The following is a 22,915-nucleotide window of genomic DNA, read 5'->3' as shown; positions in this document are numbered from 1 at the left end:
TCAAACTAGATGAAATGCCTTTATTTGATTAACTACACAACCAAAGTAAAATTTACTTTATGAAATGCCTTTATTTCATTAAATTTATTTTATGAAATGCCTTTATTTTATTTTATGAAATGCTTCAGCGTATGTTAGTCAAACCAGATAATTTAATCGGAAATAAATCAAATCAGATGAAATAATAATATATGGATACACTCATAAAGAAAAAAAGTGAACAATGGAAATATTTGGCTCAAACCTTACTAGATGAGGTATCTGTAAGTTTAGTACAAGTCTGTTGGTTCTTTTTTCATCATTCGCCTTCAAGTTGCTAGTTGCTATTGTTATAATCAAATTTCTTTTTGGATCATCCGTTCAAAGTTAAAGTTCTAAACTTGCAAATCTGAAGAAAAAAATCAAAACAACTACAAATTTGTTTATTAAAGACAATATAGATCTTCATGGAAGGGTCATGCTCGAGTAGCTAATTCCTCTTTTGGACGGTCTCGAATAAAAATAAAGTAGATTCTGTAAAAAAAATGGTTAAAACCGATGGATTGCCTCCCACCCAACACTTCTTTAAGGTCATAAGTTTGATCTTTCGTTTTTTATGTTAGGGCGACATATATGACACGAAAAACACATCATCATTCTTCTTCCTTTTGTTTGGTAGGAATTTCATCACTTTCAGGAACTAAAGATTTTTCTTCCATATTTTCTTCAGTTTGATAGTATCGAACAAGGCATAAATCTCATCTAATATTTCATCTATTTATCCTCTTTTATCATCTTTGTTGCTAGGTGTAGGACTATTCTTTTGTTGAAGATCTTATAGTTGGATATCTACGTCTAAATGAATGATTGAATTTGGAGCTTCATCCAAAACTATATAATCCTCATATTGAATTCTTATTCTTTTCCTACATATATTTTTCACCTCCATTTCTTCTATTCTTACTTCTATTTCTTCATCAGATGGTGTGAATTTTTCTTCTTCTTTCTCTTTTTCAACTCTTTCTTCATCGACTACCTCACTTTCCTTTTTTACCTCTCTTTCTCTTTTTCAACTCTTAACCTCGCATACAAAACAAAAAGAAGAATATCTTAGTAGCACTGCACTAGATAAAAAAACAAGAATAGAACTAAAAAGAAAAACAAATAGAAAAAGGAAAATGAAGAAGAAACAAAAATAAAATATTTACAAATAAAAATATTTACAATTGAAAACAAAAATAAATTAAAAAACTAAATGTTACACAAGCGTCGCCATGTTGAAAAATCAACAGTCCCCGACAGCAGCGCCAAAAACTTGATGAGTTCTCGGCAAGTGTACCGATAATGTCGAAGTAATAAAAAGATCGAATCCACGGGGACTGCCGTCAAGCAAGATAAAATGTGTAATGTATAGAAAACTAGTAAAGGGGGGGGGGGGGTGAGTTTCAATTTGAGAAGTAAATAAACGAGTAAACAATATCACAAAAGTGGTCATGTTGTGTTCTAGAATCCCTTATTCCTCTATTGTTGATTTTTGATGCCTGGTATGAATGGTCTTATCACTATAACACCACAACGAGTTAACAAAACCGTTAAAGTCGATCCCTCACGAAATAACTCACAATTCAGTACTCGGAGTTTTCTATCCCTAGTTCTCCAACATAAGTAGAGGTAGGCGATGTATAGAATGTTAATTCTCTATGCCATTACTCGGGGTCTCCTATTCCTATTCAATCAACGTAAGCACAACAATTGTCGTAGGTCCAACACATAGACTAATGGTCAGTATTTCCTATATGCCCAAAATCAGATTAAAAGAGTATCTTACATAAAAAACATTAAAAACAATAAGCAATTGAATGACATTATAGATCAAAAGGTTCATACAATAGTCAAATCAACATAGAATCCAACAATATAGAAATAGGTTCATCATAACAGAATCTAACCTAGAGGGGCTTAGCTACTCATAATGCAATTAACAATACCACAATTGATATATGAAAATAACATATGAAATCCATTGAAGTAATGGCCTTCAATAACTTCAAATGCTCTAAAAATCATCATGTGTGCTCTCAAAATCGTGTCTTGATCTCCCAATTTTGTAACCCTAGTGAAAGTGCAGAAAATCCTCTTTTTAAGGTGTTAAAATGGACCATAACGCATCAGAAAAGCCCATAAAAAGTGTTTATCGCACGCGTGATAACTTGCATCGTGCAATGCAGCCTTTATGTCACTATCGCGCATGCGATGCTGCGCATGATTATTTCAGTGGTTGCACGCTTTTTGCTCCCTTTTCACTCAAATTTTCACTAAGTTCACAATTTTCACACTTAACTTTTTTTCCCTCCTTCTTTGGTCATTCTTCTTCATTTTAGCTCAATTTTCACTTGTTTTGCTCCAATTTTTCGACTAAATATATGCAATGACGAACTGCCATAAATACCCATGAATACTTTTTTTTAATTATAATTTACTATTTTTTCTTATATGATGTAAATAGAAAATTATGTGTATAAATTTTGAAGAAGACGCAAGGTAAGAAGAATCACGGAAGAAAAACGTGTGTAACTAGGGTTTTAAGTGAAAAAGAGATTACCAAGTTAAATTAAGTGGCTATTAATGAAAGAAATTTACCAAGTAGAATAATTTTAAAGGATATTTAAGTATTTTTTTTGGTCAAATAATCTAGTGACTTGAATTCGCTTTTTTAAAGGTGAACAAGTGGAATATCGCAGATTCGAACTCACATTCGTGCACTTTATGCCCCTACACGTCTACCAACTGAATTGGCTTAACGAAACGAAAATAATATCTTTAGTATTATAGAAAATTAGGGGTTATCAGCTACATTGGATGGTAGTAGAAAATCTTTATTTTAAAGCAATCTGGCACATAACCAAATTGATTAAAAATAAATAAAACAAACTTTCCAAGAAAAAACATTTTTCTTTCCTTCCAAAAATTAGGGGTTTAGAATCAGTTCTTACTATATGAAGATTTAACAAATAAGAAGTGAATTGATTTTATATTAGTTTATCAATTCTAAAAGATAAGTTATACTATTTTTCATTTAACTTTTCTCCCCTTGTTTTATTTTGAATCAATAAAAAATTAGAAAATTAGGGTTTTTTCTCCATATGTTTGAGTGCCGCCTCCCCTTTTGTAGGGGTTTCACCTCCGCGATCATAGCTCATCTCCTCCAACATGGATGTTTCTTCTCCCCGATGGAGGGTTCTCCCCCATTGTGATTTTTTTCTTCTATCCTTACCATTCCTTTAAACCACTCATCTCTTTTATTCTTATATCTTGTTCTATCACCAACCTCCATCACGGTTTCTCTCCTCCCAGTCAACAACCACCAAGCTCTCATTACCCAAATCAAATATGATAATGTGTTCTCTACTCCAAAACCATTTGCATCAACAAATGGTCCACAGCTATACGGACATGGAAAATGACCTCCACCTGAGCCTCCACCACCGGAAGATACGAAATCGCTAAGATATTGTGTTAGTGTATCTATTGTAATTATTGTTATTATGTTCTCTTGTCTGTTTTAAATTTGTTTGTTGTTCTTAAGTTTAATATACTTTAAGTTTGTTGTCACGATGTTTATTGAAATGTCCTAAAGAGGTGTGGATGAAGGAAATGTGTTTACGAGTGAAAATCCAACAATGGTTGTTGTATATCAAATTCTCTTTTCCACTCAACAAAAGAATCCTTCACGCATGATGTGTTTGACCAATTTCAAGAACCAGTATAATTGAACAATGCATGATAAAGCTAAAGAAATTATCCATAAATTGATAGATTTAAAGATTATGGTTCCTTAACTCACCTATGATATGTGGAAGAGTTTTATTTGATTGCTTGGATTAAAGAATTGGGTTGGTGATGCTCTATTATTTTCTAAATTTTCAAAGGTTATTTGACGTCTAAATCTTAGTTGGCTTAATTATTAATTTTGTTGTTAAAATCTGAATGGAAAATGTTTCATGTTTGTATTTTATTTATTTTATCTATCAAATGCATAAAGTATTAACCGTAAAAAAAGAAGTTATAAATGCATTGCATGATGAAATTTGTAAAAGATATATTTATTGTTTAAATATAAAGATATGCTGTCAAATAAACTTATAGAAAAACATGAAATAAAAGTTTTTTTTTAAAATAATCATGTTTTTTAAGAATTTTTTTTCAAATAATTATCTTTTTTAAATAATTTTAAATATTTATATTAAAAAAAATATATTTACATGTAGAAGGCATGTGAATCCAATTGAAATTTTTTTACTCAAATATCCCACTTTTTCAAAAACTTTTCTAAAATAACCTAGTTTTCAAAAAAAAACCTAAACTACCCCAATTTCAAAAAAAAAAACGTAAGGCATAGGCGTCAAACCAATTGGCGTCTACCCTTAAACTTTAAGTGGGGGCGTCAATTGGCTACATCACATGGTGCTGCCAATCTAATTGGCGCCCATGTGTTATTTTGAAGAAGAGGCGTCAATTGGTCTGACACCTCAGTGTAATGTGAAATTTTTTAGTTATAAATAGATGTGTTGTGTGATTCATTTTTCCATATCTCATTTCGTTATATTGCAAATACGTTTGGTGTTCGTTGTCCCTATGGAAAAGTGATTTACTCGAGAGACAAGTCTCTGATGTTGATGCTCTTCTGGAACATCTGTAGTTTCGATCAACTGAAGAGGGATCTGGTTCGTTGGTTAGATGGAAAAATACCAGAAGGGAAAAAAATTAGAACTATTGAGAGACTCGATAGTATATTTGGTTGGGTGCGAGTCAAAACTAATAAGGATGTTAGGGAAATGATGTTTGGACGAGATGACATCAGTTTGATTATTGTAATCAGTTAGAAATGTTATGTTTTAAGTTTGCTTATATTGTAGTGATGTTTGTTGTTAACCTTGTTGTAACAAAAAGATAATGATATATAAAAATCCAAGGTTACAAAAATTGAAAGGAGATACTAAATTATGATGCAGATGTTGCTCCTAGATTGGGACATTTGTTCTTATTGTGTCCTGGTTGATGACATATACTACATAATCTTATCATTTTATCAGTCGTATCCATTTCTATTCTAATACGCGTGTTGTTTGATCTTCCTTTTTTCTTTATTCGCATCTCATCGTTGTGCCAAACTATGTCACATTCATATGGAGGCCAGTATTCCTCAATTGGTAGCACTGAGAAGCTTTTGTTATACACATTCATGACGATAATGGCCTTGTAAACATCAGATAAATGGTTGTAAGCGTCATGGCGAGTATGTGCGCATGCCGCAATGACATGGGAGCAAGGAATACGGAAGGCGTAGAACTTTCCACAATCACACCACACTACGCCAAAAACTAGAATAGACAGCGCACCTTAGAGGGCGCTTTATTACAAAAGCGCTCTCTAAAGTGAAGCGAAAAAATAAGGAGTAATAGACAGCGCACTTTAGAGGGCGCTTTTGTAATAAAGCGCCCTCTAAGGTGAAGCGAAAAAATAAGGAGGAGATAGACAGCGCACTTTAGAGGGCGCTTTTGTAATAAAGCGCCCTCTAAGGTGAAGCGAAAAAATAAGGAGGAGATAGAGGGACAACAATACAGGGCGCTTTTTAGAAAGCGCCCTCTAAGGTTACCCTTAGAGGGCGCTTTTAAAAAAGCGCTCTATAAGTCCATGTGCATTTCCAGTTTATAAAGCGCTTTTGGAAAGCCTTAGAGAGCGCTTTCATAAGCGCCCTCTTAGGCCCCCTTTAGAGGGCGCTTTTTTTCCACAAGCGCCCTCTAAGGTCCCCTTTAGTAAACATTAAAATTATAACATACTGCACGTTTTGTTATTTCACTCTCTGTTATTTTCGTTCTTTTTCACGTTAGGGTTCTAAGGCGTTCTCCTTCCACCTCTGTTAGATCTACGACGTTTCCTCCTTCTACCAATCAAAGGTACACGATGCATACATTATTACTTGCACTATTGCTTTGTTTTAGCTTTGCCCCATTTCAGTTTTATGTTATTGTTGTCTATGCTACGTTTGTTTCGACCTGTAAAGTTTCAATATTCATAGTCATTTAAATAGTTTGGGTTTATTAGGCAATTGACGGTTGGTTTTTAAATTGCTGAATTTGATATCGCTATGAATCACATTCAAAGACTGTTGTTAGGGTTCGGTTATGGTTGCATTATAGAGACATTAGAAACCTTTGATTCTAGTAACTTAGCGTACATAGCGTAGTTAGTAACTTAAGAAGTTTAGGTATGGATGTTATTTGATAGAGTAAATGGAGACATGAATGCCCTGCACAGAGACTAACTCAATAAAGCGAAATTGTTTTGTCTCATCCCATTTTTGGTTTCTCTTCTGAAATTGTTTTTTGTTTATTCTAATTAGTAATGGATAATACATGGATGTCTTCCAATCGATTGTCGAGAGAGTACGAGAATGGGGTATCAGAATTCGTTAAGTTTGCCGTTGCGCACGCCGAAGACCCCAGTAGAATGATATGTCCTTGCTTGGGTTGTTGTTATGGGAAACGGGTTGACGCAGTTCAGTTGACATCGCAACTAATGAGGCATGGAATTGATCAAAGTTATACATGTTGGAATTTGCATGGTGAGAAAAGTAACGAGAATGTTGAACCGGGGGATAGAATCAAAACAGATGAAACAATAACCACCTTAGCACTACGAATGCCACTGGAAGAAACCATTCCAATGAAAGAAAAATAAAACTAAAAGGCCATCAACCCAAAGAGAAGTAGAAAGCACAACCAATCTGCTCTGCTTTATTAAAATTGGAAACACGACAAGAGGAAACAGCCGTATTTATTAAAATTGGGTTTCTATAGTCCATTAGATTCTCACGCCTGCTCTGCTTTAACAGGTCCAGAGTCTTTATTGCTACTCTGCAAATCATAGGGCTAGTTGTCCCATGCCTACTGCTACTTTGTGATCAGTATTAACTTGTACGAGTAGTATGGTAAAACTATTTGCGTTCGGCAGAGTAGGCATGGGACAGTTAGCCCTATGATTTGCAGAGTAGCAGTAAAGACTCTGGACCTATTAAAGCAGAGCAGGCGTGAGAATCTAATGGACTATAGAAACCCAATTTTAATAAATACGGTTGTTTCCTCTTGTCGTGTTTCCAATTTTAATAAAGCAGAGCAGGTTGGTTGTGCTTTCTGCTTCTCTTTGGGTTTATGGCCTTTTAGTTTTATTTTTCTTTCATTGGAATGGTTTCTTCCAGTGGCGTTCGTAGTGCTAAGGTGGTTATTGTTTCATCTGTTTTGATTCTATGTTGCCATTCCTTATGCCTAGTCTTTTTTCCAACAAAGTAATTGATGAAAACACTGGAGATCAAGGTGATTAATTGTTTTCTTTATTACAGGTAAAATGACTTTTATGATTTTAATTGTTTTTACATTTGTCATCTGATTTTAATTGTTTTCTTTATTACAGGTAAAATGGCTATTATGAAGTCAATCATTCGTGCAAGGGGCAAGGGATACTTGAAAGTATCAATTGATATTTGTTTAGATGGAGATGTTCCATTGTCGTCAAGCCTCATTCGCGTAGATGATGATGCTGGATATTTGAAAGTATCCCTCTACGACAATGGAACATGTCCATCTAAACAAATATCAATTCTATCTTCAAAAGATAAGAGACCAAAAATATAAGGGGATTACGCAGCAAATCGAGTCAGTTGCATCAAAAAAAAAGGTATAAACACAATTATATGATATTTATGCATAGAAAATGTTAATTCTTGATCTTATACATCACCTAACTAATTTTATGATATTTTAGGTTCATGCTATTGATATTGAACAAAAAGAGGTTGTTGCTAAGAAGACTGCTGCTAGCAAAAAAAACATACATCTCAGAGATGCTTTTGCTACTTAGTTTTATTTCTTTTTAAGTTATGAATTGGTTGTATATTTAGAATCTTTAGAAGTTAACGATTATATATCAGTGGATTGTTGTATATGTATGGATTGTTGTATATAAGGCTTGTTGAATGCAATGTGTGAAAAAGGGCTTCAAATTATACAGTTTTGGGTGTACTGCTTCAATATACAGGTTGTCTAAAATAAATAAATAAATATAGCGTTTTTAAAAAAAAAAAATTTAAATAACCACCCACTTTAGAGGGCGCTTTCCAAAATAAGCGCCCTCTAAACCCTTTAAATTTCCACTTTAGAGGGCGCTTTCCAGTAAAAGCGCCCTCTAAACCCTTAAAAGTTTCCACTTTAGAGGGCGCTTTCCAGTAAAAGCGCCCTCTAAACCCTTAAATGTTTCCACTTTAGAGGGCACTTTCTTTAAAAAGCGTCCTCTAAAGTGGCCCTTAAAGGGCTTAAAGAGCCACTTTAGACAACGCTTTCACCAGGAAAAAAAGCGCTGTCTTTACCTATGTCAGCGCCAGATTAGAGGGCGCTTTAAAGCGCTGTTATAGGCCAAAAAAAGCGCCCTCTTTTCCCTCTTTTGGCGTAGTGCCAACTTCTGTTTAGTTTGACATCATAGGATAAATTTGGCCTCCCCTCATTGTGGTCCATTGTTTCTTGTACACTGAAATTTTGCCTATGACGGTCAAAGATTGTAACCGCGTGTGTGCTAGCTTTGATACTTTCCTCTTTCATCACTTTCATATAACATTCACTAAATATTTAACCTGACATTAACATTGCACTCCATCTTTCACCTCTGGTTACGAAGGTAGAAGCCAACCTAAAATAGGTTGTTCTGACCAAAGCGGTTATTGGTAGATTTCTAATGCCTTTGAATACGTCGTTCATGCATTCCACAAGGTTTGTTGTCATGTGACCCATCGACAACCTCTGTCAAATGTCTTTATCCACTGCTCTACTGGTATGTTATCCACCCATCTTCCTGCATCTGCATTAGACAATCTAATTTCATCACGATAATGTTGAAATGACGGCTGAGTTAGAGCATACCCTGCATTCACCACTTTTTTGAGAAGGTTCTTATCTTTGATTGCACACATGAAGTTTTGTGCGATATTTCTAATGCAATAGACATGGGTAAAAGGAGGATCATGCCATCTGTTATCATGGTTATTGTAAGCACTCTCAATGGAAGCATGTCTATCTGAAATCAAATAGAGATTGGCTTGTGGAGTGACATGTGTTCTGAGATGTCGAAGAAAGAAACCCCAACCACCAGCGGTTTCACCTTCAACCAGAGCAAAGGCGATGGGAAAGACATTATTGTTGTTGTCTTGTGCAAAAACCATAAGCAAAGTACCCTTGTATTTGTCGTATAACCATGTTCCATTAATTTGAATAATAGGTTTGTAGAATGCAAAACCTTTGATGCACGGTTCAAGCGCCCAAAAAAGACGGCGAAAGATTCTATTTCCAGCAACACATGTTCTGTCTGGCGTAAATGATGGCAATGTCTCCATAATTGCAACAGTTCCTGGTACGTATGTTTTTAGGGCCTATAAAAACCGTGGCAATTCTTTGTATGAATCCTCCCAATTGCCAAATACTTATTCAACAACCTTTGCCATCGCAATCCACACTTTCTTATAAGATGGAGTATAATTATATCTTATGACGATATGAGATATTATTATACTCACCTTCATTGATGGGTCTTTGTTAACAAGCGACAAAATGTCTTGACATATCAATGCAGCGCTTAATTTATGGTGATCTTGTTCAACATTAGTTGCAATGCAACTGTGAGGTGGGTCTATAAAAGTTATCTCCCAAGAGTCGCTTCTCTTTTTGTGAGACGCAGCCAACCGAAACTTGCAAAGGATGTTACGACATTCGATGACATACCTTCTCAAATCAGTGCGTTTCACGGTGAAATCAACAGAGTTATTCATGTGAAATTTTTTGATAACTCGCACACATTCTTCTTTAGTGCGGAACATGTCTCCCACTTTTAACTCATCCTCTGATCGTGGATATGAGTTATAAAAAACACTGTTGGATGTTTCATCGTCATGTAGATCCATGTGTTGTCATATGTTGAGGCATATTATATACATGACTTGGAGGTAATGGCGTTGGATGATCGTCATATTCAATGTTGTTGTTCAACATATGATCGACCTATGTCTCGGTCTCTTCTTCTTCATCATCAACGACGTTGACTTTTACTTCTGCTTATAGGTCGGCTTCATCTAACCCCTAACAACATTGTCAAACCGACTACTCACAACCCCGTATCCATCAAAATTTCTGATCCACAAACACACAAACCTACAACCCTAACATGCCAAACACCTAACCACAATACCAAGAGCATATCCTGTACCACCACCACCAACTAGATCATCATCAAGACATCCAACAACGATATGACCCAACACATCACCCTATCATAGCCGTCTTAGCCAAAATATTCAACGATAATTTAACACCAACCGTCTCTCCTCCTACCATGATCAAGAAGCTCAAACATCTCAAAATTAAAACCTTCAACAACCGTATATCTACCAAACACCACAACAAACATTTCAACCTTTACTCGACGCATCATTCACACCAAAGTCTCCCTTCAATCGTCCCGTTCGCCCTCCAACAACTCAAACACAACCTATCTACTCTAACATGGGTCATGAACTCAGCTATGACGGTACCCCTTCGATGCATACATAAGACTACGCTGATTTGCCTAATTATCTCAAGTAATCTCCTGCAGTTGGTGGTTATGTTCCTGGACCCTCAGATACTCAAACACTTGGGGTGAATCATCTACGTGGGTTAGGGCCATGAGTTCGGGTAGCTAGGGGATATGGGACCGGAGGTCGGTTAGGTGATCCCGGTCATCAACATTAGTCTTTTTTGTGTAAATGGGTATTAATATTAATATGAATTTGTCTGATTTCGACTTTATCTATCTTGTACAATGTTTTTAAAAAAAAATTACGACACACACAGGTGTCAGACCAATTGGCGCCTCCTTTAAAACTTAACACATAGGTGTCAATTGGATTGACAACACAAAGAGGACTAGCCAATCCAATTAACGTTTGCTCTCTAACTTTAAGAGAAGACGTCAATTCATCTAGCACTTCCTTTTTAAAGTGGGATAGTTTGGGGGGGAGAATTATTTTGATTTTTTTTTTAAAACTGAGTTATTTGGATAAAAATTTCTTCAATTGACAACATAAATAACATAAATAAAAGAGTTAACAAATTGAATTGGGGATTGTATCGGACCTAACCAATTTAATTGGAGGCAATTGAATTGGGGATTGTATCGGACCTAACCAATTTAATTGGAGGCTATGGACTATGTAGTCATGCAATTGCCAATTGATCTCTCTTTTATATATTGAATATTTTCCTTTTTTAGTTTAATATTAGTATAATTAATTAATAAAAATTATTAATAATATTTAGTTTAAGAGAAAAAGAAATATGCACTGACAGTGTAAAATATTTTTTATATTGTCAACCAATGACACCCGTATATCCCGTCACATCACTTTTTTAACTTAATGTTATAATTTGATAATATAAAATGTTAATATTTTTTTACACCAAAACTAAAGTACCTTTAGCATCTTAGTTTAAATAGAATTAAGTGGAAAAAACAAAAATCTGTCGACGGCCGCTTATTGTACAAACCGGCGGTTCACACTCCCTAACTAGTCTTTCTGGTCTTTCATAGGAATTTCCTAGAACATCACCATCATCATCATCATCAGATTCCAGCATTGAAGCACGCTACTGGTTCGCTGTGATTTTCAATTTCTTCTTCACCATCTCTCTTCCTTCTACTGGGATTCCACAGGCATGTTTCTTCTTCATCACTTTCTTTTATTTTTTCAAATTAATCTTCATTCTAGCGGCCGCCAAACTCCACCACGGCAGCTACATGCGCCGTGAAATGCATCTCAGGCAGCCGCAACAGTGTTGCGCGACGCTCCTAGCATCACTGTAGCGGCCAGCGGCCGCCCCTCCGCACTGCCGCGGTCCCGACTAAGATAAGATATCTTGAAGCTTTGGTTTTGTTAATTTAGGGTTTTTGAAATCAGAAATTAGGATCCTGTTAATTTACTGTTAAATTAGAAATTAAGATTTATTCATTTTTTTTCAAATTCTTATTGGTGTTGATGTAGTTGCTTCCGGTGTCTTGTCTGTACTTAATAGGTTTATATTGCTCTGCTTTTAGTCTTGGCTACATGCCATAGTATTCAAACACATAATGTTATGTTATTACTAGTATGCTTTAAACATGCTGTATGTATGCTTTAAGTCCCTTGTGCTGGTGCATTTTCAAATCAACTTATCATTTGAGATGTTTTATTTTATCAATTGCATCTCTTGTTCCATTATGAACCGGTTTCATCCCATTTAATGTATTTGTTATGGATAGTTTATGGATTTTGTGTATTCTATTTTATTTATTTAAAACAATGAGCTCAATCAAATGCAATAAAACACAGTCAATGCAGCTTGGAACTCAACCTGCCGGAAAACAGAGTGGAGTTGGTTGTCAGCCTTTAGAAACAGTGAATAATATGTCCTGGGTTTTCTTTTTGTTTAATTTTAAGGATTTTCAATGCATTTTATATCTTTTGATCAAGGTAATGGTGCTTGCACATATCCCTTCTCACACAGATTTGTTTTATTAATACTATTTTTTTCGTATAAATGCAGAATGGAAACCATGGAAGACAAATCAATTTTTGACTTGGAGAAAGAAATTTTAAACAAATTCAGAGATTTCATGACAAGGTAATTTCTAAATGTTTTCCGATGTTACTTTTTTATTTATTTTTAATTGTTTCCTGAATATTTCCTTCAAAGTAAGTTATATGCTTATCAAGTAAACGAGTTATAAGCTTGTCTTTGTTGCGTGCCTTCAAAATCGATTATTTCCTTGAAATTTGTTCTTGCAAGATCAAACTCCATGTTTTAGGATTTTTTGTCTTCTTTTATGAGTCTCATCTAACTAGAACATATAGCCTTGACACTTCATATTAAAACATGTCAGAGTGTTAGACACATGTCAATGTCCCACGCCAACACTTGTGACCATACACAATCACTTCTATTTTCTCAAAATTATTATCCGTGTTTATGTGGCGGTGTTGCGTCCGGTGTTGGTGTTGGTGTTTGTGTCAGTCTATGCTTCATATAGTTTTTCGGGTAGTTCCTAAAGTAGTTTCGGATCAATAAATCCAATTCATGCCTAAGTGAAGAATGAAATAAATTATTTGAAAGTACTATTTTTTGCAAATACTAACTTATTAAGCATCAGTTATAATTCTTGATAGATGTTTTATTTTTGTAGAAATACATAGTAAATAATTGATTTTAAGACCTCCTACAAACCATATAAACACTAACCATTAACCCTCTCCCAGTGTCTTCTAGATAAATAAATCTTGATATTCAATAACTTGAGGTGATCCTTACGTATGAGATTTTTTATTTTATTTTGAATTATTGCTACAACAGGATAATTTTGTACTTGTTTTTCACATAATATATCTGTATAATTTCATATTTCTCAACAGCTACCCTATTATAGGTTTACAAAGATTGATGAGTTGGGAACTGCTGGAAGCAAGCTGTTGTCCGGTTTTCAACAGGCATTAGGTATTCTTCAGATATTATTTTATCATGTGTATGTAGTTAGTGTAAAATAAGAATATTGCTATCTCTTAACTTTTGCTTTGTCGTACAGAGTTTATTCGAAAGCCTCCTATAGATACAAGTTCTAAATTAGTCAACAGTATCATTAAAGCTAATGAAACTGAAAGACTTAAGTCATATGTCAACTTTGAATTCAAGAACCGCAAAGATGTTAACCAGAATGCAACCAATTGTAAGTACGACTCTATTTTGTTGGTAGTTAAGAGGAAGGGGCAGTTTTTTTCATTACGAGCTTAGGGGTTCCAATGATGTCAAATAGCGGTAATAGCATAGTGGAATTTTAACCAGTCGCAATTGTTCCACGATACACTATATAGTACAAAGTATTGTCCAATAGTGACTATATCACTATAACGTAACGAAATTTGAACAAATTGCTATTATCTGCTATTTACAACACTAGGGCATTTCGCAAGTCTCAACGAGTGCTTGCTTATATTGACATCTAACTACATGCTTTTCATTCTTGTGATCAATAGGATTTTTATAAAGTAATGTCTTCACGGCCATTTTAGTTGGATTAACATTTTTGGCTTGCAGTTCTTGTTTTTTAACATTTATTACAGTTTCCCCTATTCATCCGTTTTAAGTTTCCTAATAATTCTCGTATCCACTTTATTTTAGTCACTTCCCCTTCAGATTTTGATTGAACTCCACAAAATTGGCCATATAATGCTCTTTTCGTTCCAAAATACATCTGTCCTTGCAATAACATCAAAAAACCTTTCCTACCACCAACACTGATCAAACAATGTGCAATGTCATCATGACAAGCCATATAAACACATCCACACTTGTAATGTCATCATGAAGTATGCATCTATACTTATTTGATTTTTTTGCTATTTCTTTTCTCTAACTGTATTAATTGTTGCAATATGGCAAAATATGCATATGGAAGTGGGCTCATGTAAACATGGACTTCTTCTCCAGATAAGACAAGGTATGGCGTCTTTTTCAACCAAAAGTAATTATGATTGATTACTTACTTTACTGCTATGGATTGTGTTCATATATATATACCGGTGAGGCATTATTTATGTTGTCTTCAGTCTTAATTTCTGAAGCTGGACTGGCGAGTCTCGTACATTTAATATTTGTGCTCGGAACAAACAACCTGTCAGCTTAATTTATGAATATGCAACTCCAACATGGAGTATGCTTCTATTTTTTCAATATTTCTTTTCATTCGTAGCTTGTGTTTGACAATTAACTAATTGTTTATTTCTTGCAGTGAAGGTAGTACTTGATGAACTTGAAGATATACAGGCTAATGTAAGAAATGTTATGCAAAGTATACATGGAAAATTATCATCCCTTTCAGATACGGATATTGATTTTAAAATGAATGAGCAAGCGATCTATAATGATTTGGTAATGCTACTAATTTTTTAATTGAGAGAATTTCTTATGCAATTTCAATTTTTTTTACACACTATCTGATTTAAGGCTTTGATCTGACAGAGATGAGTCAAGATTGTCAAAATATTTTTGAATAAAAATATATCACTAGATTAGCAATTGGTTGGGAAGTTATACACATCTACTAGATTTGTGCATCATTTTCATGCCATTTAATATTATGGGAATTATGGAATTCTGGCTCACTAGATTAACAATTGCTTCTTACTCAGGACGACGAAAATACTGCTTTCTGTCATTCTGGAAGCACTGATGTTACAACTACAAAAGTTAAGAAAAATACTGATTCCACGCATTTAGCTGCCCTAATGGTTTCCATATACGGTATGGTCCAGCAAGACTATTTGATGCAGGTAATGATTGGTTTGTCTGTGACATTACTGTAATTCAAATGAAGAAGTCTTAAAATATTTCATTTTGTTACAGGATAGGATTGTTTCTGCGTTAGATCTGAACGTGTCATCGGAAGAACTGGAAAGCTACTGCCTAATGTGGTCTTTGCGTCCCTTCATAAACGATGAACTTGTGCATGAGGCATGGAAATATATTCACTGAACAATCTTTTGTTTTGACTGTATAGAATCAATTACCGTCAGGCTAGATAAAGTTTTTGCCCTATTTATAAAGATTCTATTTAAAGAATGGCTCTAAGAGTTGTCATATTCATTGCATTATTATGATACTAAATCTAATTGTAACAAAAAATATATTTTTTTTTAATAGCAAAGATTGTACAAGTATTTATTTACATGAAAGGTATGATCTAAATAGAGTTAAAATCGTCTCTACAACCAATAACTATTGATTATTGAGTATGACTCATTGTTGAGATAATTATGGGTTGTTGAGAGAATATAACTTATATTGTTGAGATAATTATGAATAGAGATAATTATTTGTTGAGGGATTAGGGTTCTAGATAAACTGGACTTGTGTGTGTTTTGAAAAGGTGCTAGACAAGTTTGGCATGAGTAATTCGAAAGCTATGAGTACTTCATTGGTGAATCACTTTGGATCAGTGTCCAAGACAAATGGAGAAGGTGAGTATATGCCAAAGGTTCCTTATGCCAATGTTGTTGGCGGTGTAATGTATGTTATAGTCTGTACTATTAGATTTGGCACAAGTTGTAAGCAAGTTTGTATGTTTATGTCCAAACCAGGGTCATTGAGAAGGGTACTTACTATGACTTATAGTATCATGTTTAGCAGCGAACAGTGTGATCCTTTAATCGTAGGATATGTTTATTTAGGCTATATCGGTGATATGGATGATAGAAGGTCTACCATAAGATATGTATTTACTCTAGCAAGATAACCTATTTGTTGAAAATTATCGGCAATTGAAGTAGAATACATTGCGACAGACGAAGCTGCCAAAGAAGCCTCATGGCATACATAATTGGTGAGAGAATTTGGTATTGAGCAAAGTGGAGTTCGGTTACATTGTGATAGTCAGAGTGTCATTGCAAACAATCAGGTGTACCATGCGAGAGTATCATTGCAAACAATCAGGTGTACCATGCGAGAGTATCATTGCAAACAATCAGGTGTATCATGCCAGAATCAAGCATATTGATGTGAGGTTTCACATGATCAGAGAGTTACTTGCATTTGAATAGATATTACCTGAAAAATTTCATACTTTAGAGAATGCAATTGATATGTTGATCAAATCAGTCATCAGTGACAAGTTCAGACATTGCTTGAACTTGGTTACATGTTTCTCAGTGTTAAGGATGAAGTGTACCTCCCAATTTTCCATGATGAATCGTCATGTATAAAGTCTTTACAGGGGTTTGATATTCGACAATGTGAAGATTGTTGAGATAATTATACATTATTGAGATAATTATGGATTGTTGATAGTATAATTCATATTGTTGAGATAGTTATGGATAGAGATAATTATTTGTTGAGATAGTATAATTTTTATTATTATATATGATTCATAACACTCTAATCCAATCAATTCAGAAGACGGAAATAAAGGAAAGCATAACTATTCTAGTAGCAGAGGTAGACACCATTAACCGAATTGAGTTAATAAAGATCGATCATGTCTATTATCGTTTACTCTCGTTTATCTTTAATTTTTTATATTAATTTTCATTCAATTTAAAGAATGACTCTAAGTGTTGTCATATTCATTGCATTATTATGATGCTAAATCTAATTGTAACAAGTATTTATTTATATATATTAGCGTGCGCGTGTGTGTCTATTCTGCTAGTCAAAGATGATAGTATTTATTTATATGAAAGGTATGATCTAAATAGAGTTTAAAAAAATCTTGTCAACTCAAATTACATATAATTACAAGCAATAACAATATCGCAACACTCTCCTTCAAGATGGAGCAAATTCTCAAACATGGTTAGAATCCAATAATGATTCTGTACTGTCTTAGTAATAGTCAACTAAATATGCAGAAATAAAAGCACAGCATAAACGGGATAAATTAGTTTGCAGCTAAGTTAATTAAAATCAGTCAAAAACACATATACTGTTTCCAAGCTTTATTTATAGCAAGCCTTGGTCTTCTCAGCGAAACCGAACACAAGAGTGCTTCAGTTTCCTACGCATCAAAAGATTGGACCAGCTGCAAGAATATCTTCTGTCAATTTGTTGTCTTCGCCAATCTTATAGTCAGTGAAGGTTTCGAAATTATTCTTGAACAATCCAGCCAGCTTCAACAATGTCTCTTTGTGAGCTGTTTTGTCTGACCACTGCAAAAGAACAAAACATCCAATGCTTAAAAGATTTCGAAAAGTGATTGGCTCGAATAACATGTAAAAAGCGCGAGTTCAAGGGAAACGAACCGTGTTCTCAGGGTTGAGAATTTCTGAGGGGACTCCCTCCACTTCAGTAGGGATCTCAAGTCCAAAAATCTCAGTCTTCTTGTACTCAACATTCAAGAGGCTTCCGGAGTGAATCGCATCGATGATTTTTCTTGTATAAGACAGTTTAATGCGACTTCCAGAACCATAGCTGCATTTTGACAGAAGCATAAACCAAGTTAGCTTCAAATTCTATATAAAGAAACAAAAATCAACATTTCATTATAATCATATTCATAACTGAAAGCATACCTTCCACCAGACCAACCAGTGTTAACAAGCCATCCAGTAGCACCATGGTTTTGCATTTTTTCAGCAAGCATGGCTGCATATTTTGTAGGATGTAGCATTATAAATGCTGCACCAAAACAAGCCGAAAACGTTGCCTGTGGCTCTTTTATACCCTCTTCTGTGCCAGCCACCTTCAGTTATGATCCATATAAGAATCAATATATGAGAGATACATAAAGACGCAACATTATCCTATTTAACACTAACGCTTCAAGTTCAAGCCGTCTCAGAGTATCCAACATGTGTACATGTGTCAGTGTCTGACACTTAACTAGTGTCATGTCAGGTGTTTTTGTCGGTGATTCATAGATATTACTAAGATATTATATAGGAGAGTGAGTTAGACATTACCAAAGCTGTATATCCACTGATGAAATGATACATTGTCTGTGACAGGCTTAGCTTGCTAACAGGTGGAAGCACACCAAATGCATCACATGCCAATAGTATCACATTCTTCGGGTGAGGACCAACACATGGTAACTTCACATTTGGAATGTACTCAATTGGATAAGCCGCACGAGTATTTTCTACAATACAAAACAACGATATTATCATCGCTCGGCCAAGAGAGGACATTTACATTGGCAACTAAAGCAACTAAAAAATAAGGTTATTAGTTACCTGTAACGGAGTTGTCTGTATAATCAACTTCTCGAAAATGATCGTCAAAGACAACATTCTCCACGACTGATAAAGCGAGTGATAAAAAAAAGTATCAAGATCTCGTAAGCGGCAACTAAAGATGAAAATAGATATTAAAGTAGTCTCATTTGAATACCTGTACCAAACTTGATTGCATTCCAGATATCAGGTTCTTTCTCCCTGGAGAGATCAATGCACTTTGCATAGCAACCACCTTCAATGTTTGAGACACCGTCCTCGCTCCAACAGTGCTCATCATCTCCGATTAAATACCTATTGTGATCCGTTGAAAGAGTGGTTTTTCCAGTACCTAGTATAGATTACGATAATTTTTTAAGGGTTATCAACAATGTGTTATTTGAAATATGGTTTTAAACCATAGTCTGCAACCACAATTGCGAACCTGAGAGTCCAAAGAAGAGAGCAACATCGCCATCTTTGCCCATATTGCAACCGGAGTGCAGTGAGAGGATTTGACGCTTAGGCATGAGATAATGCATGAGACTAAAAAGACCCTTTTTCATTTCACCAGCATATTGTGTTCCGAGAATCACCATTTCTTTCCTCGCAAGATTAATATCAACGCTGGTTGAAGATGTCATGTAATGTGTATAACGATTACACGGAAACTTTCCTGCATTGTAAATAGTGAAATCCGGTGTTCCAAAATCCTCAAGCTCTTTAGGAGTCGGTCGAATGCACCTGTCAGTCCACACGCCCGGTTAAATTTCAGTCCGCATTGGAGAGATCTCTACAACTGCAATTTTGGCTACATTGGCCTACTAAGGTGTGGCCACAAATAACAAACATCTTAAATTATTGTTTGGAATAAGTTATAACTTACATGTTGTGCATAAAAAGTGAATGATAAGCTCTAGCAGATACAATCCTGACTTTGATTCTGTTCTTTAGATCCCAGTTCAAGAATTGATCATTCACGAAAACCTGCATATATGATTATATCATTCTCTTAGAATTCTCTCGAATTCATATTCAATCTCGGTTACATTTTTAGTCCATAAATAAGAAATAACCTTATCCAAAGAGTTCAAGTAATCAACAGCTCTTTCTCTATTCACCATGAAACTGTGCTCGTCCATCTCAATGTTCGGAGAACCCCTTCAAAACATAACAGTTTTTTAGATAAAATTACACTCGCAGTCCCTTAACCGAATTTCAAACTAGTCCTCAAAATGAAAATGATGCTTACTTTCCCCACCAAAGGTCATTCTCAGTGAGGTCATCCTTCACCACACGCTTATCTTTCGGACACCGTCCGGTCTTGGCCCCTGAAAGCGTGGCCAAGGCTCCGTTTGAAGTTATGAACGATCCTTTCTCGTGCTTTATTGCTTGCTCATAAAGTTCTGCACCATTCTTCCATATTAAGTTATAGTCTTTTTTTATAGTATTATACAAAACTAGTACATTTTATTTTATGAAAAGTTGAAAATATTGTGAAAAGAGAAAGTAAAAGAGAACCTGCTGGAGAGAGATTATAGAGAACATGAGTAAACTTGAGGGCACTGTCACTGACAGCAATGGTTGGTGTGATACGTTGGTGAGGCACATGAGCAACCCTTCCTGTTTCTGATCTCACAGATGGATCTCCCTTCACCACCTTGGGTCCAGTTTCTCTTGTCAATGAAGCTAGAGATGCACTGTTTCATCAAATAGGTATTTCAAATTATTTATCACTATATAATACAATGGCAGAAAATGTTCATGTTCATCACCTTTGTTTCCATTTTTTGAGGTAATTAATTAAGAAATGAGTTTTTGTTATATAATGAAAATGAAATGCTTAAATCATGTAACAATTTATTATAATCATGATGAACATACATAAACATAAAAATTTGTTACACACAACACATACCTGATAGATTCAAGTTGTTGTTTGTGACGCTCTTCTCCGGAAACAGTATTTAAATCATCCTGAGATTTGTCGGGAGTAATAACTTTCTTCCTTTGCAGCGAATGAAGCTCATCAATGGTGTTAGCCTTAACGGTTCGAATACTTCCCTCATCGTCACTATTTTCCATTGTAGCTTTATCTTTGGTTGGCGACATCTTGCAATTATCTGCCATTAACAAGACACATCAACACCCAAATTTATAACATGACACTTACATAAAATTGTGACAATGCATGCATGCATGTGTTACATAAGTACTAGTATAACCTATAAAATATGACACTGACACGAATTCAGACACATCGATATGTCTCTGAACACGGTTTTGATAAGAAGTATCTATGCAACAACATAGACTATTACAATAACTTAGTAGATATATGTATGTGTGTGATTATTTAATGTAGATCAACTAATAACTATGGAGATGAATGAGAGAACCAGAATTTGGAGAGAGAACGTACCGAGTAATGAAAGAAATTAGAATGAGTATGAAAGAAAGTAGTAGGTTTTTATGATGTGGTAAGAGGGAAAAACTAACCATGGTTAAACCTGTTATCCCTAAGCTTAAGGGCTTAGAATAGAAAATTTCCAATCACATTATCCACCGGAAATGTTGTTAGTTAGTTTCCATGGAAGTATTAATTTTCATCCATTGACCTATTTTTGCAAAATGCATGTGAGTTTCCCAAAAATCATACCAAATTTAGAGTATATTTGTTTCTATGGTAGATATGGAGGATTTATTCAGACACCCCCAATTAAATTTGACAAGTTAAATTCTGTAGAACATGTCACACGCGCATTTAGTTAAAGCTAGAGTTTTTAGCTTCTAAATTCACGGTAAAATGACATTGATATAAACGTTTTTTCATTCTAAACACCAAACAAATTACATACTTAAACATAATGCATTTACTCTCTTTTTTTTATATTTAAAATCAGAAATGGTGTCCTCACAATTTTAATCACTTGTTAAGTTATTAGAAATATAGCATATATAGATTATAGATTAGTACTTAGTTGGTTACTCATTGGTGAGCTATATAAAAGATGTTGATGTGATATTTTTTACTACTTTTCTCATTTTGTAACATTTCACTTTTAGTTCAATATAATACTTCTCTCTCTTTCTTCCATGATGCCATGTTTCCTAACACCAATCTTGAGATGTAGCTATATATGAAATCTATTAAAATGTAACATCAGTTTTTTACCCTTAGAGAATCTAAATTCACCTGTGAACTAGATTTAAATTGTAGTGTCATATGTCTCACTATTGGTGTTTGGCTTTAAAAATCGAACAAGTCATCGAACTAGTGAGGATATTACGTTATTGGTTGATTGGTCGAACAACTGAGTCACTAGTCGAGCCGCATGATTAAACCAGATAAAATCGAAAAACTCAATTGAATAAACATGTCACAATAACAAAATTATATAGGTATTAAACCGGTCAAACCGAATGACTCGGTGTCCGAAAAAATTACTAACACCTAAATTTTTTGAAAATATCATACAAATTCATAATTTAAATTCAAATTTGAATAATTATAAATTTGAGTCAAGTAACTAATTTAAAATTTTAATTAAAGTATCAATCTCAAATATAAACTTATCTTTTTATTGTTTATCAAACATGCATTACCATTTACTTTATGCAACACTTCAGACCAACTAATAAAAATCAATGATATTAATCACATAGGAGAGAAAATAGAATAGGTTCAAATTATGTGACCTATCAATATTATAATACTACTGTAATAGCCTCTATTTACTATATTTAATATCACTATCGCCAATTTTTAAATGAAATAATATACCTTTTCTTTTATTTATTTTTTTAAAAATAATAAAAAACGGCGTCGTTTTAATTTTAAAATATATGTGTATATATAATAAAAACACTTAAATCGTCGGTTTTTCTAAACCACCGATTTTTATCGGTTCTCATCAGTTCAATTACATATCTAATTCAACAATTGAACCAGACCGATTACCACTCTGGTTCTCGATTCAACCGGGTCGATCCAGACCGATTTTTAAAACTATGAGTGTTGGTGATGAGTTGTTATTAAAATTACATGTAGCTTCGTTGATCACCAACAAAGAACGAAAGAGGTCAAATTAACCTATCAAATAATTAAGCCTAAAAATTTAG

At 34.4% G+C, this 22,915-nt stretch overlaps 2 protein-coding genes across 5 annotated transcripts; one reads left to right on the top strand and one right to left on the bottom strand.

The window, feature by feature from the left end:
- The first annotated feature begins 11,533 nt into the window (after nucleotides 1-11,533).
- LOC127074991 (uncharacterized) lies at nucleotides 11,534-15,799 on the top strand. Of its 4 annotated transcripts, none has more exons than XM_051016429.1 (8): nucleotides 11,534-11,769; nucleotides 12,639-12,716; nucleotides 13,516-13,583; nucleotides 13,672-13,812; nucleotides 14,542-14,583; nucleotides 14,875-14,915; nucleotides 15,275-15,415; nucleotides 15,494-15,799. In XM_051016429.1, exons 2-8 carry the CDS (start codon nucleotides 12,640-12,642, stop codon nucleotides 15,581-15,583), a joined length of 600 nt encoding a protein of 199 aa, XP_050872386.1. In that variant the 5' UTR covers nucleotides 11,534-11,769; nucleotide 12,639; the 3' UTR covers nucleotides 15,584-15,799. The 4 variants fall into 4 exon arrangements, with proteins under 4 accessions (XP_050872386.1, XP_050872385.1, XP_050872384.1 ...); XM_051016428.1 differs by having other exon boundaries at nucleotides 11,542-11,769; nucleotides 15,489-15,799; XM_051016427.1 differs by having other exon boundaries at nucleotides 11,543-11,769; nucleotides 14,875-15,014.
- A 1,602-nt stretch (nucleotides 15,800-17,401) lies between these two features.
- Nucleotides 17,402-21,477, bottom strand: LOC127135431 (phosphoenolpyruvate carboxykinase (ATP) 1). Its single transcript, XM_051062146.1, has 13 exons — nucleotides 21,216-21,477; nucleotides 20,712-20,916; nucleotides 20,315-20,493; nucleotides 20,046-20,199; nucleotides 19,870-19,954; nucleotides 19,680-19,780; nucleotides 19,239-19,537; nucleotides 18,972-19,145; nucleotides 18,815-18,880; nucleotides 18,542-18,720; nucleotides 18,152-18,321; nucleotides 17,882-18,050; nucleotides 17,402-17,788 (listed from the first exon to the last, which is right to left on the bottom strand). Exons 2-13 carry the CDS (start codon nucleotides 20,903-20,905, stop codon nucleotides 17,645-17,647), a joined length of 1,914 nt encoding a protein of 637 aa, XP_050918103.1. The 5' UTR covers nucleotides 20,906-20,916; nucleotides 21,216-21,477; the 3' UTR covers nucleotides 17,402-17,644.
- Between the last annotated feature and the right edge of the window lie 1,438 nt (nucleotides 21,478-22,915).

This window comes from Lathyrus oleraceus, chromosome 4, assembly GCF_024323335.1.
Source record: "Lathyrus oleraceus cultivar Zhongwan6 chromosome 4, CAAS_Psat_ZW6_1.0, whole genome shotgun sequence".
Taxonomy (NCBI): domain Eukaryota; kingdom Viridiplantae; phylum Streptophyta; class Magnoliopsida; order Fabales; family Fabaceae; genus Lathyrus; species Lathyrus oleraceus.
This window is presented reverse-complemented; position numbering and strand designations above follow the sequence as displayed.

What these genes read in the sequence shown, in the direction of transcription:
- LOC127074991 (XM_051016426.1), top strand. Translation starts at nt 12,640, where the DNA reads ATGGAAACCATGGAAGACAAATCAATTTTTGACTTGGAGAAAGAAATT. An exon ending in TAACCAGAATGCAACCAATT is followed by an intron (nt 13,813 to 14,541) that starts GTAAGTACGACT and finishes TGCATATGGAAG; the next exon opens with TGGGCTCATGTAAACATGGA. An exon ending in AAGCGATCTATAATGATTTG is followed by an intron (nt 15,015 to 15,274) that starts GTAATGCTACTA and finishes CTTCTTACTCAG; the next exon opens with GACGACGAAAATACTGCTTT.
- LOC127135431 (XM_051062146.1), bottom strand. Translation starts at nt 20,905, where the DNA reads ATGTCGCCAACCAAAGATAAAGCTACAATGGAAAATAGTGACGATGAG. An exon ending in TGCAATCAAGTTTGGTACAG is followed by an intron (nt 18,881 to 18,971) that starts GTATTCAAATGA and finishes TCGCTTTATCAG; the next exon opens with TCGTGGAGAATGTTGTCTTT. An exon ending in TCAGTGGATATACAGCTTTG is followed by an intron (nt 18,322 to 18,541) that starts GTAATGTCTAAC and finishes TCATAACTGAAG; the next exon opens with GTGGCTGGCACAGAAGAGGG.